The following is a 14,259-nucleotide window of genomic DNA, read 5'->3' on the forward strand; positions in this document are numbered from 1 at the left end:
ATTTGAGACATTTTACCATATACATAGTTCATCTATTTCCATGTCAAAGTATAATATTCTCTCACTGATTATCATTTATTCCTTCAACTTCAAATTGACCACAAAACGAATTGACAAAGAACTGAATTTTACAGACTTGTAAAATAATCCTTTGAATTCAGCTGCACACATCAATTTTACCAATCAATCAAACCCATCCAGAGATTTTCTATAGAACCTAACTGCAGGCCAAACACATACAGTAGAATTAAACTGTTTTATTGGACCACACGTGCCAGACCTCTTTTATCTTAAAGGCTTTAGGTGCTTAGTCTAGGTGCTTAATACCTGGAAGAAACATGCAGAAGCTTCTGGGTGTCAGCTTTAATTTTTTGCTGCACCACTTTCAGTTTCCGTAGTGATCCCCTGAGCACTGACAGCTGCTTCAAGATCAGCCTCTGTAAGTGCTGATCTGATCAAGTGTGCTCTCAACTGAACGCTTCACTGTCACTATAGCCAGTGAAAGTCAATGCCTGGCTGTCACAAACACAGCAGGTGGAAATAAAGCAAAGAAGTTGGAAATAAACTACTTCAGTTGGTTAATGTTAAGCTATTTTACCTTTTATATGATCAAAATGTAAAAAAAAAAAAAAAGACTACCAGTATCTCTGCAGCTGTTTTTAGCTGTTGCCAGGCAACCAAGAGACTCCAGAAAACTAAAGATGCATCCCAGTCCTCATATTAAGTACTACAGCCGCGGGCTTGTTGATTTGGTAGGGAATTAAAACAAGGTCGTTTTTTTTTTTTTATCTAAACAGTGGTGTTGTCTTATCACTCACCTTTTGTCAAACTGTTGGCATGAAAACGGATGTCCACAAAGGAAGAGGACAGGATGACCAGCATCTGCTGCTTCACTCCTGCAAGGTTTGGAGTGCTCGACAACTTCTTGTAGTGGTTTTGGTCAGGTGCAGCTCTGATGTGAATACAAGCACATGCAGTGTGGGTATAATTGAGGCTGTGGGTGGAATATTAATACAGAAAAGTACACGAGTGTATTTGCTAGGAATCTAGTCTGGTTGCACGCTGCATAGCAGACAACGAGAATAACTTAAATGGCCTGTAACATGTTAAATAATACTGTAGTAGAAGAAATCGTGATTGATTCATACATTTATTCATATCATGTACAAATTGTATTCCGGTGGTACAAAGCGGTTGTAAGACTCCAGTGCTCACCCTCCTGTTGTCTTTATTGCAGTAAAAAAGGAAAATACCAGCATGATCAAGAGTCAAGAGGTACTTTGGCAATTATAAATTATGTTTTAAGAAGGCAAGCAGACATCTCGAGCAATGTAATATGAGAGGAAGAGATGGTGCAAAAAATATCTATGAGTTGCTTCTTTTCAGCACTCATTAAATAAAATCCATAAAAATTTATTTTAAACAACACACAATTAAAACAAGGGGACAGTGGTTTTCTTCCTTTTTTCATCATTACACAAACTGCAAGGTACAAACTCACAGTGTGTGTGTGTGGATATTGCAAGTCTGTGTAAGTGTGCTTGTGTCTTTGATTATATACGAAATAAACTGTATTTCACATGTAGTGTTTAAGCTCATGTCTGAAAATATGTTTATAGATTCCATTTCATATCCGTGAACTATAACCCTGTTTCTAACACTCAAGTGAAAAAAACAGGTGGGACGAGGGGGAAAACAACATGATAACGTTTGGCAAAAACCATCATAGTTGCAGAGAAGAGGACATGGGTGAGCAATGAGTCAATGTGACACAGTCTGCAAATAATTCTCCATATGTCCTTGTCTTTGTTCAGATTTCAGGGTGAGGCACCAAATCTCTGCGCTCATAAACCATACCCCAGACTGTACACGGAGGGGGGGTCATGGAGGAGACTGGCCGAGCAAACGAGCAACAAAACAAGACAGAGAGAGAGAGCGAAAGAAGGAAGTATGGCGGAGACGTGAGACGACTAGTTCATAGGAGAGAGCGGCGTGGGGCTGCAGAGTGTCTGACAGTCTCTCGAGCACAGGGTGAACAGTTGGAGACAGGTTTGGTGTGGGGAGGTCAGGGAGGGTGACAATGGGCAGAAGGAGTAAGAGGGAATAAAGAAGCACAGAGGGGAAACTAGACTTCACTTCTCCCCTGTTGTCTTCTTTCAGAGGTATTGTTGTAGAAAGTGCAGCAGCATTATCTCGTAGTGCTCTCCAGATTCAGGGCAGCGAATACTGTGTCGCTCGTTGGGGTATACCTGAAATATTGAAACAAAGACAAACACTCTAACCCAATACACCAAAAACATTCACTGCTGGTTTTTTGAGTCCAGTCAGAGTTCAGATCAGTAGACATTTATATAAAAAGGTCATGTAAATTCTGTTCATTTAGCACAGTAATGAATAGTGATTTTTATATTGCAACATCAGACAGATGTGTTAGTGAGTGGAATAAGGTTGGTGATGCTAACCTGAAGCTGGTAGGGCTTTCCAGCACGGATTATCTGTGACACTAGAAAATTGGTGTGGAAAAAGTGCACATTCTCATCTAGAAATCCATGGAGAATCAGCAAACGATTGGGCCTTGGACAACAAGAAATTCATGGTTACAATACAATCCATACAACTGTGAGATATACAGTGTAATTCCTGACACACATTGCTCAATAATAAATTCTAAAAGACTCCTAATTTATTCATTATTGAAAAAGACAAAATAAAATCTTTTAGTGATCCAAAGAAATTCACAGGAAGGTGGAATACTGCAGCTGTACAGCTTGAGCAACTCTTTAGTTTGACTTCAGCATCCAAGAGCAGTGCTCCAACATGCCATCTGTCAGGCCCTTAGGGTCCTTAAACACTAAGACTTGATTTGGCCTGCTACCTAAAATCATAATAAATTCACCACTGCAGATTTTAAAATTTCATACAAAAAAACCTGAACACATTGTTTTTCTTGGTCATGTGACTTTGGCTAGATCATGTCATGTACATGACAAAATTAAAAGTAATTACCACTCCAAAGAGACAGGAGTGGTTGACTATGCTTAGAGGTTCAAAGTTCAGAAGTCACATTTAGGTCAGGGATGGAAACAAAGACCAAGATACAGTACACACATGTAAAACAGACTCATCATTTTTGGTGCATAGAAGTCAGACTTCCAAATATACTTGACAAAAATAGGACATATCTAGCAGTCATGACAAAACATGTACAAATATCTATGTAATTACGCAGGACATGCAGTGTAGCTAAAATGACATTCAGATCCCATATTAACACAAAGAGGTGTGTGTACTAACTCGCTGGGCAGCTTGTCCACATGCAGTGCCACAGATCCTTCCTCGTAGCCCTGCTGATTGTTCTCAGGCACATCCATGTAACGCTCCGTGTAGCCTGTGTCGTAGGCCATCCATACAGTCACCGGGGCACCTGCAATGGCCAACTGGCAGGAAGGCACAATGTCATCAGACAGAAAGGAATGCAGAGTAAATAATTAAAATAACAGCATGTTAAATAATTTATAAATTTAAAATAATTATAAAATACCAGAACCCTAGAGTATGCTCTGATACTGATATTATGTCACAGTTGGAAATGCATTTTGGGAAAAAAGATATTTTAATCTAGGGATGCATCTGCAGCTATCATTGTCCTTTAGTATCAACTGTAAAAATGTCCAAGGCAGACACCATGTGGATGTACATGGCAACTACATCACAAGTTGAGATGAGAAGACTATCCTGTAGGAATTAAACAAGTTTAAAGGGTATAACACAATGACACAAACTGTGGCTAAAAAGGAAGCAGAGACCGCTCACTAACATAAGATGAGTGTGCGGTTTAAGGGTGAAAGGTGGTCTAAAGGACAAAAAGACATCCTAACCTTGAAGATATTGGGTCGCTGGATGAGGCCCATGAGAGAAAGAAAGCCACCATAGGACCAGCCATGGATGGCAACACGGCTCAGGTCCACAAAGTTAAACTTCTCTGCCACATACTGCAACCCCTCCACCTGATCTTCGATCTCCACCTGACCCTGAAAAGACAAATGTAAACTGGAATGTTAAATTGCTGCCTGTGCATCTCTTTAATGCATTCAGTAATTTTTCCCAACACATTTGAATGAATGCTCCAAGATAATTTATTTAATCATCTGACCCTTACTTTACCATTTTGTTTTTCAGTGCTCCTTCAAATTCAAGACCCCTCTGACAGGAACCCCTCCCATCAATAACAACCACGGCATAGCCCAGAGAGGCCAGCGTGTTCAGACGGAGATACTTCATTCCCTTGAAGGAGTTGTTCACCAGCTGCACCTAAAAAACAAAAAACACATACCATGTGATCTTAAATCTCTAAAGAGTCCCTTGTTGTAATATAGGGTTCAAATAAACAAAAATAAAGTAAGATCATATACACAGAATACACTGAATACTTCCACACACCTGTGGGCCTCCATACACAAAGAGAACAGTGGGGTGTTTCCTGCCGGGCTGCAGGTTGTGAGGTTTGTATACCATCCCATAAAGCTGGAAGCCTGACTTCCCTGGGAAGTCAAAAATCTCTGGTGGACTGTAATCTCCAGGGCAACCTGAAGAAGTTTGAAATGTGTTCGTTAAGTGCCAAAACTGTGAGAGTCAGTGGGACATATTGAATACAAACTGATGCATGCAAAAATATATTACTAGTGCAGTGAACTGCATTCTGTCTTTAAAAAAAATCTTAAAAATAACAAAAACATCAGTATTAGGGTTACACCGCTATTATTCAAAAACCATGATCATGCATTTTCTTATGCAAGCTCTATGATACTTCAGAATTAGCACAATATGCAATTCTGATACAATGCAGATATATACACTTGTATATAATTTATCCACACACCTCTGTAGAACCATTCTTGTATTTCTAAGGGTGTTTGACCCTGTGATATCATATATTTCCATCAAAGCAAAAAACAAGCGGAGACAAGTTATCTGATCTGTGCTATGGTTGTCTAGAGGATCTCTACATGACTGCAAAATTAACTCACTGTCCGTGATTTAATCAAAACCGGACCTCAACTGTCCCATACAGCTTTTTTGGAACATTATTGTTGCAAAAATAAAACCATACATGTTGCAAAACCCTGACACTTGGCCAGACCAGGATAAACATGTAAACTAAATCTCTGCATATTGAATCAGAATTAATTCAGGTTTGTAATTTATTATGAACTGCAGACAAAGTGAAACAACCTACTTTTTTAAATTATCAAAGAGTAAAAACAAACCAAAAACATTTATTTTCCTAAGTAGCTTTTTTTTTTTTTTTTAAATTATCTGGCAATGCTATAAGACAAGGTCCTGGTACATAAATGACTCTTGGCTGATCCTTGGCTGCAAAACATTGTTTTTTAACTATGCAAAACAAACATTTTCATGTTGGGACAAGCAGCTTTATTGCTACATGGGGGAATACAGCTGGTGTTGGAGAGCATCTTTGTATACACAGACAAAACAAGTTCCTCTGTTTAGAAATCAAAACCTACAGTAGGCAGGTGTTTACATCAGATCCCATTTACCTGTTGATTCCATCATGCTCGCCCAGAACTCAGGTACAATATGCAGTGGGTCACCTTCTGAACGGCTCAGTTTGTAGACGTGAACACATGGAGGTGTACTCACATTACTGTAGTGGCTGATAAAAAAGTCAAAGTTCTGCAGAGGGGGAGAAAGGAAAGATATTGAAACATGAATACCAGTACAAAAAACAGGCCTTTCAACAGTAACTACACAATGAAAAGATGAAAAGCAGAAGGGCTGGGAGAAGATGCAACTGCAATGGTACACCTCATGCTTAAATGATCCCTGCTGCAAGTGTCAACCTGAGCTACTGTCAGTGAAGAAGACGCCTAACAGCCAGAGAGCATTTAGACCATGAACAGCAGATTATCTAAACAATCCCTGGGTTTAACTGCTTTCCTCAAGTTTCTAAGGTGCTTTAGTTTCCACTGTTCTTAAGCAGGTAAAGTGGTTTCTGACCTGCTTACAGCTATTCCAAATCTTCTATTTGCTCACACTAATCCACAATGTGGCCTTTAAATTTGCACTTCAAAATGAAAAATGAGTCACCAATTTGTTAAAATATAAAATCCCTTGAAGGTAGGAAAATATTTCTGTTACCTGTCATTTACTTTAAAATGGTCAAACGTTATGTTGCAGCACCGCTTGTTAAAACAGGCCGAATATTTAAATGAATGGACTATTGAAATGTGGTGTATTTATCTGGAAAAGCAGGCAAACAAAAGAATGGGTACCTGACTAACAGAGCAGCTATGAGAAAAGCCAGGCTTGGTTAGTCTGACCACATCTCCAGGTGAGTCATAGCTAACCACATAGAGATGGTGCTCCAGAGGAGTGTCTCTGGTGCCCTGAAAGTACACCAACTTCGCTGCCTCATTCACCCAGATCTAGCAAGAGAGATTGGGAAAAGAGCTGATTTAAAGGACAATAAAAAAAAAACAGATTTTTGATTTAGATTTCTTACAAGTACACACACATTAATGGAGAGCAGACATATACATGTGACATATGTACAGTGGGTACGGAAAGTATTCAGACCCCTTTAAATTTTTCACTCTTTGTGTCATTGCAGCCATTTGCCAAAATCAAAAAAGTTCATTTTATTTCTCATTAATGTACACTCAGCACCCCATCTTGACAGAAAAAAACAGAAATGTAGAAATTTTTGCAAATTTATTAAAAAAGAAAAACTGAAATATCACATGGTCATAAGTATTCAGAACCTTTGCAGTGATACTCATATTTAACTCACATGCTGTCCATTTCTTCTGATCCTCCTTAAGATGGTTCTGCTCCTTCATTTGAGTCCAGCTGTGTTTACTTCAACTGATTGGACTTGATTAGGAAAGGCACACACCTGTCTATATAAGACCTTACACCTCACAGTGCATGTCAGAGCAAATGAGAATCATGAGGTCGAAGGAAAACTGTCCAAGGAGCTCAGAGACAGAATTGTGGCAAGGCACAGATCTGGCCAAGGTTACAAAAGAATTTCTGCAGCACTCAAGGTTCCTAAGAGCACAGTGGCCTCCATAATCCTCAAATGGAAAAAGTTTGGGACAACCAGAACTCTTCCTAGATCTGGCCGTCCAGCCAAACTGAGCAATCGTGGGAGAAGAGCCTTGGTGAGAGAGGTAAAGAAGAACCCAAAGATCACTGTGGCTGAGCTCCAGAGATGATGTAGGGAGATGGGAGAAAGTTCCACAAAGTCAACTATCACTGCAGCCCTCCACCAGTCGGGGCTTTATTGCAGAGTGGCCCGACCGAAGCATCTCCTCAGTGCAAGACACATGAAAGCCTGCATAGAGTTTGCCAAAAAACACATGAAGGACTCCCAGACTATGAGAAATAAGATTCTCTGGTCTGATGAGACCAAGATTGAACTTTTTGGCGTTAATTCTAAGCGGTATGTGTGGAGAAAACCAGGCACTGCTCATCACCTGCCCAATACAATCCCTACAGTGAAACATGGTGGTGGGAGCATCATGTTGTGGGGGTGTTTTTCAGCTGCAGGGACAGGACAACTGGTTGCAATTGAAGGAAAGATGAATGCGGCCAAGTACAGAGATATCCTGGAAGAAAACCTCTTCCAGAGTGCTCAGGACCTCAGACTGGGCCGAAGGTTCACCTTTCAACAGGACAATGACCCTAAGCACACAGCTAAAATAACAAAGGAGTGGCTTCGGAACAACTCTGTGACCGTTCTTGACTGGCCCAGCCAGAGCCCTGACCTAAACCCAATTGAGCATCTCTGGAGAGACCTGAAAATGGCTGTCCACCAACGTTCACCATCCAACCTGACAGAACTGGAGAGGATCTGCAAGGAAGAATGGCAGAGGATCCCCAAATCCAGGTGTGAAAAACTTGTTGCATCATTCCCAAGAAGACTCATGGCTGTACTAGCTCAAAAGGGTGCTTCTACTCAATACTGAGCACAGGGTCTGAATACTTATGACCATGTGATATTTCAGTTTTTCTTTTTTAATAAATTTGCAAAAATTTCTACATTTCTGTTTTTTTCTGTCAAGATGGGATGCTGAGTGTACATTAATGAGAAATAAAATTAACTTTTTTGATTTTTGGCAAATGGCTGCAATGACACAAAGAGTGAAAAATTTAAAGGGGTCTGAATACTTTCCGTACCCACTGTACATATACATATATAGATTACTACAAGCTGAGAATCAGCAAGTGTGTTTCATTTCACTGATAATTGATTTCATTTCAGCTGATACAGCTTTGTGCTGAAATGAAGTTATTCACCCTTATTAGCCTAATGCAGTGAACACACACACACCCGGAGCAGTGGGCATTGCTGCAGCGCCTGGGGAGCAGTTGCGGGGTTCAGTGCCTCGCTCAAGGGTCTCACCTCGGTATTGGAGGTAGAGAGAGCGCTGGCTATTCACTCCGCCCCACCGACAATCCTGAGACTCGAACCCGCAACTTTCGGGTTACAAGTCTCTATCCATTAGTCCACGACTGCCGCCTGACTTCATGTACTTTCTAGCCACACTATATACACTACATGTATAGGGAAGAATTTTTAGAGCCAGCACGGAATATATCCAACCTTGGAACCATGTCTTGCCAGCACTTCCCATTCACCACTGGTCAATGGAACCTCTTCCTTGATTACACATTTGAAATCTCCTGCAGAAGAAAGATAACAGAACCATCATGCTCACTGACATAACTCTCACACAAAACCTGACAGAGGAGTTCAGATGTGATTATTTGACAGGATTGTTTCAAATAAACGCATAGTCTCTTACCGTCTCCATGTTGGTAGCCCTCTGTCCAGTGGTAGCAGCCTGGTTGCAGCAGGGATGTAATTTTATAGAGATGGCTGAAACCCGTTTTAGACTCATTTACCCAAATGAATGTAAACTCATCTTCTGTCGTTTGAATAAAAGGGTAGAATATATCATTGACCTGCAAAAAGCAAACAACAGTTAATACTTTAAGGAGAAAAACATGTAAAACCATGAAAATTAGTTTATTACAAATAGGACAGAAATGAGTTTTAAGATAAAGGCAAACAAACAATGAGGCACGCGAAAAGACTTACATTTATCCAGACATCGGTGGTTTCTTCATAGATTATGTATGGCTGTGTGTCACTGGGCACAGCTTCTAGACTCTCCTGCCTCAGAGCTGGATCATCTGTGACAGGGATGAAGAGCGCTGGAGGCAGTAGGACCAGCTGTAGTTTCCTCTGACTGCGGTCCAGCAGCACTGCCCAGCCACTAGAGGGAGACAAGGCAGAAAAAAGTTTCATACTATAAGGCTGGTTGACTGTACTAAAGAAATCCTAAAACTAGGGATCTTTCCTGTTAATACTAAAGAGAACATTGTGTGTTCACATGGATCACTATTATTGCAGGATGTATCTTCCTCTGAATAAGAATGACACAAAGAATGGCATCATTGTGCCAGCAGAGTCTAAGTTTTGACTATAACACTCACTATTTGCCATCACTTGTCCACCCTGCTCTGGCAATGTATTCTGTTCCAGGAAACAAGGAAGTGAAGGGGATGACCAGTTCTTTATCTTGCGTGCTGACAATCTGTTAAGTACAACAACCGTACACACATTAATTATCTAATTATTATGATGAAGCTGAAAGAAAGATAATGAGAGACTCACTCTTCCTTGATGATCTGTCTTAATCTCTGCCAGTTTAAGAGTAGCTTGTGGGTTTTTGCTACCTGTAAATAAAGACATTAAGAAAATAGAAATTACAGAAATGGTCAATACACCAATTTTCTGCTCTAAACCTGTTTGTGTGCAATGTACAAATCTGAACCAACCTGTACGAGGATATCTGTATGCATCTGCTTTCCGCTCCTCTAGTGCCGGAGATGGAACATGAATAATCTCTACTTCGGTCTCATCCACCTCTTCATACAGAAGGTACACTGTCTTACCTCCACTAGGGTCTGACAGAGAAAACTAATTAATGTGAGTGCATACAGAACACAGTGTATGTACACACATGATATTCCTAGAGGACATGAATGACTTGATTTTTAAGCTACTAATGGCTGACCTTCCACTGCTGAGGGACTCCACCAGTACCCCGTGAAACGATCAAACTCTTCCTGAATGACAAACGTTGCTACACCAGCAGACTTGGGGTCCTCCTTTACGTTATCCATGCCTGAAAGCAATTTTTAAAAAAATTGTTCATTAAAAATACACGAGGAAAAAAAAAATGTAATGTTACTGGTATAGTAGTAAAAATATACATGATTTACTAGTGTACACATACAACTTTAAAGACATGAACAAATATGGCGTCTTAAGGATCTTTGCTTGTATCTAGGTTGAAATGTAATGAAAATCCAATCATCAAGTAGCAGTTGAAGCCAGCTGTTCACCAATTTACTGCTCTACAGTGACAACAAGGTATTAAATACAGCACATGCAACCCTGCTTAACACATGGCATTTTATTTCTTGCTCAAACAGCTCAAATGAAGCCTTAAAATCCATCATACCTTTGTGGCAGTAAGTGAGTTTCCTTTCCTCGCCTGTCTTAATATTGGCTATCCACAGGTCATTGTTGTTGATGAAGGCAATGAAGTCAGGGTCTCCAGGGCAGATTTTCGGGTCCATACGGGTCCCTGAACACTGGGTCTTGATATCCACAGGCTTTACAGGAGCAGACTGCTAAAACCAAAAATACAGTCTAAGTCATGCAAAAGCAGCAACTGGACACTTGGGTGCAGATGAGGGAGGGAGATGATTGATGGAAGCGCTGTCTTAAACGCAGTTTAACAAACATGAATGGCTACACTAATTCTTAAAGACATCTTCAAACTCAATGTGGTCCTCAAGAAATGACTCCAGATTTTTTGAAATAATAGTTCTGTTAGTTCAAATATAAGTTACTGCTACTGATGCCAAACAAATGAATTACACTACCCTGCAAATGAAACCATTTGCAGTATGGAAACATTGTGTATTTACTCAGCAGCAAACAGAAAATTAATGTCAAGGTAAAGGTTGTCACGTCAAGTAGGCCTACCTAACACATGCTTTTTGATATACTTCTTCGACTTGAATGGATGCTAGCTATTTCATTTAAAACACAAACACGTGTATTCATCACACATACTCCAACGCCACAGTGCCAGTGTGAAGTGTGAGATCTGAAGTTGAAGAAAAGCCAGCAGTGTACTCACGATGAAGCCATTGTTTCCTCCATCTTGACAGTAGAACAGACTATTGCTGGCCTGGAAGAGAAACATGCCTGTCTGAGGATGGTAGTCATAGGAAGTGATACCAAATGCTCCCAAACGTTTACGCTCTCTCAGCAACTCCTCTTCCCGGGAGTAGGCGCCCTGGTGTGGTGTAGCCTGAGAGAACAAACAGGAATTCAACTTAGATGTGCAGTATTAGAAGAAATTGAAAATATATTTTAATTACAAGTTTATAAGTTTTAGTGTGCAAATATATACAATACCATTACTGTAAAACACATATGACATAATCACATTTAACTGACCCATCCCAAGTCAGGTCAAATAACTGTATAACAATTATGGAGTCCTAATATTCCTCTCCTAGCTCATATAAGTTTCCTAATCTTACAAGTTTCTGAGTATATTCCAGGTGCTAAAAATCAATATTGCCTCACCTTCAGGGGCTTCTTATCACAAGTGAAACCTACTTGAAAATAACACTAACAAAAGGTATAGAATAACAAATGATCAAATGGAATTGCTTTATTACACCCACTCGTGAGACACTTGACCCTGTGCTGTTTGATACTGACACTGCAACAATAGGAAGGGAGGGGAAGTTCACCTGAAAGTGATCTAGCATTTGCTTCCATGACAACACTAACAGGGCCTCTTTTCGGATCTTCTTAGGGATTTCTGAGTAGAGCAATGAGTTCTCTCTGCTTCCATAAGGCATTCCTGGTTAGTACATAAAAAAGAAACAAAGGCAACTTAAACAACCAACAAAAAGGCTTGTGCTGAGTGGAAAAGGGGAAATTTAACACAGTGATTATTGTAATGTCATGTGGCAATCATATTCTCCTGCCTCAAGCAGGATGTCAGACTGAAGTCAGGTGAAAGAAGCACAAGGAAGCAGTATGCAAATATACAAGTCCTACATTGACACAGGGGATTTTGTGCTTTACCGAGGTAGTACAACCGGTGGGAGTGGGGTCCATTCTCATCCTTCTTCTGCACAAACTGGAAGTCATGGGGGGCCTTGTTGGCAATCATACCAGAATACTTTCTGCTACAGTGAATGATGTCACGGAGGCCCTCCCAAGAGTGTTTCTCCACAAAGAACTGACATGGGACATCCTCCATCTCTACTACCTCTGTGCTGTCCGCAAGACCGTCCACAGCCGTCATGCTCACTGTCACGCAGCTGGATAGTGACAGGAAATAAAGACACCCAGACATGCATTCACTTGTGCATTCCTGTAAACGAACTGCTTAAAAACATGTTAAACCTGACTGTTATCATACTGTACCTTTTCCAGATACCCTCTTTATTGTCACAAAGTTTGACCTTCTTGACTCTATGCATTCACCGGTCAACAAGCCTCACTCCAATTCTGTAACCTGTGAACAAAGTTGAAAGATTCATCAATAAAATATCCTAAAAAGTACCTAAAAAGGGGTTAAAAAATATGATTACAAATGGTAGAAAAAAAACTCTCACAATAACAGCTCCGGTGTGTATGCTCATACAATAGAAGTGTTGGGGGAAGAACACATTTCACATTATGTTCCGTTAGATCTGTCATCAGACTACAAAAAGTGATCGAAATGGCCTTAAGATCATAATTTCTGTTATACCTAAGAAACCACTGCTATGTATCCAACTCTGCTGCATCTAATGTACACGGTTTAGGGAATACCCCACATTCCTTCCTTTATAATCTGAGTATGAGATTAGTATGAAGCAAAGGGAAAATCATATAGTCTTACCAGCTTCAGAGCCTTTCTAAAGTTAGTGCTAGGACCATGTGGGAGGCAGCTCACATCAAATACATCAATCGGTATATGGTGTAACCTAAAGGGCCATTTCAACTATTACTGGTATCATAGATAAAGCTGTTGGAAGCGCACTTATGAATGCAGAGGTCCCATAAAGTGCAGCTGAATATTTAGCTCCTGTACAAGAGGAAAGGCACCAATATTACCAGCTGTGTTCTGCACAGCACATTACACTTTAACTTAAAGCAGTGTCTGTGTTATTATGTAAGCTAAACGTGCTAAAATGAAAATAATTACCCTATAATGCTAACGTCATTTGGCTAGGATGTCTGCCTGATAAATTAAAGGCCAGGGAACAAGTCAGCTGAAAGAGTAAAATGCCGGTACCGTTAACAGTTAGCTAGTTAGCCTACAACAGATCTTTGTTCTCCGGCGTCAACTATTTAGTCACACTAGGAAAACACCGGCAAATTCATTTGGGTTCACGTTTTGAATGGGACTAATGTTAGAGCTGGCAGTGAGTGGTGAGGCAGTAAATTGTGTGTAAAATGACAAGTATCAGACCGTATCTATGTCAAATAAATCCTGCTTAGCTCCGTTTGACATGACAGCTGGCTACCGTTAACCTAAGGTTAGCTCACACAGCTAGCGTTAGCTCACACAGCTAACGCTAGCCCTAGCTAGTCGCTGCAATTTTCCTGTGTGAAAAAAAACAAACGCTTAGACGACCGTCCCTGTGAAACAAGCTCAAATTTAAGAAAACACTTACCAGTCTGGCCACTGTTTCTTTAACCAGGATGTAGACTGTATTAGCTTGGTATCGATAAACAGGCTTTGCCGCCGCTAAAGGTTGTATCCATGGCCCACAGTGGCCACACACAAAATGTAGCTGGCTCAGATGGGAGAGGGGGAACCCTACCTCTGATGGAAACACCACCGGTACTTTTTCAGTGTCGCACAACCGCTGTGGTGGTGGTCAGTCTATCCCATACTTGCCTTTCTTTTAGCTATGCCCTGCTTTGTGCTGTGTACCAGTTTGCACCATCTTCTGTTAGATATGCTTGATATTTTAAGACAGATTAACCGTCAGCAAAAACCTGAACACTCATTATCTGTAAAGTAGTAATGAAACCCAAACTAACACGTATTCACAGTATTATCTAAACGAAGCCCTAATTTCTAAGGCTTCAGATCTCTACCACACTTGTCTACAAAGAAACTTATTTTTCCAGAG

The 14,259-nt window shown here is 40.4% G+C and overlaps 1 protein-coding gene across 2 annotated transcripts; it reads right to left on the reverse strand.

The window, feature by feature from the left end:
* Nucleotides 1–1,133: 1,133 nt before the first annotated feature.
* On the reverse strand, nucleotides 1,134–13,927 carry LOC113134057 (dipeptidyl peptidase 9). 2 transcript variants are annotated; one of them, XM_026313265.1, is made up of 21 exons: nucleotides 13,795–13,927; nucleotides 12,557–12,647; nucleotides 12,212–12,450; nucleotides 11,872–11,984; nucleotides 11,247–11,420; nucleotides 10,560–10,728; nucleotides 10,110–10,220; nucleotides 9,871–9,999; nucleotides 9,707–9,768; nucleotides 9,526–9,626; nucleotides 9,128–9,305; nucleotides 8,832–8,991; nucleotides 8,630–8,709; nucleotides 6,294–6,446; nucleotides 5,559–5,694; nucleotides 4,441–4,586; nucleotides 4,165–4,311; nucleotides 3,879–4,031; nucleotides 3,295–3,437; nucleotides 2,463–2,574; nucleotides 1,134–2,249 (listed from the first exon to the last, which is right to left on the reverse strand). In XM_026313265.1, the coding sequence occupies exons 2-21, from the start codon at nucleotides 12,610–12,612 to the stop codon at nucleotides 2,157–2,159; spliced, it is 2,655 nt and encodes an 884-aa protein (XP_026169050.1). In that variant the 5' UTR covers nucleotides 12,613–12,647; nucleotides 13,795–13,927; the 3' UTR covers nucleotides 1,134–2,156. The 2 variants fall into 2 exon arrangements, with proteins under 2 accessions (XP_026169050.1, XP_026169049.1); XM_026313264.1 differs by having other exon boundaries at nucleotides 10,560–10,731.
* Between the last annotated feature and the right edge of the window lie 332 nt (nucleotides 13,928–14,259).

The sequence above is a fragment of the Mastacembelus armatus genome, chromosome 17 (genome assembly GCF_900324485.2).
Source record: "Mastacembelus armatus chromosome 17, fMasArm1.2, whole genome shotgun sequence".
Taxonomy (NCBI): domain Eukaryota; kingdom Metazoa; phylum Chordata; class Actinopteri; order Synbranchiformes; family Mastacembelidae; genus Mastacembelus; species Mastacembelus armatus.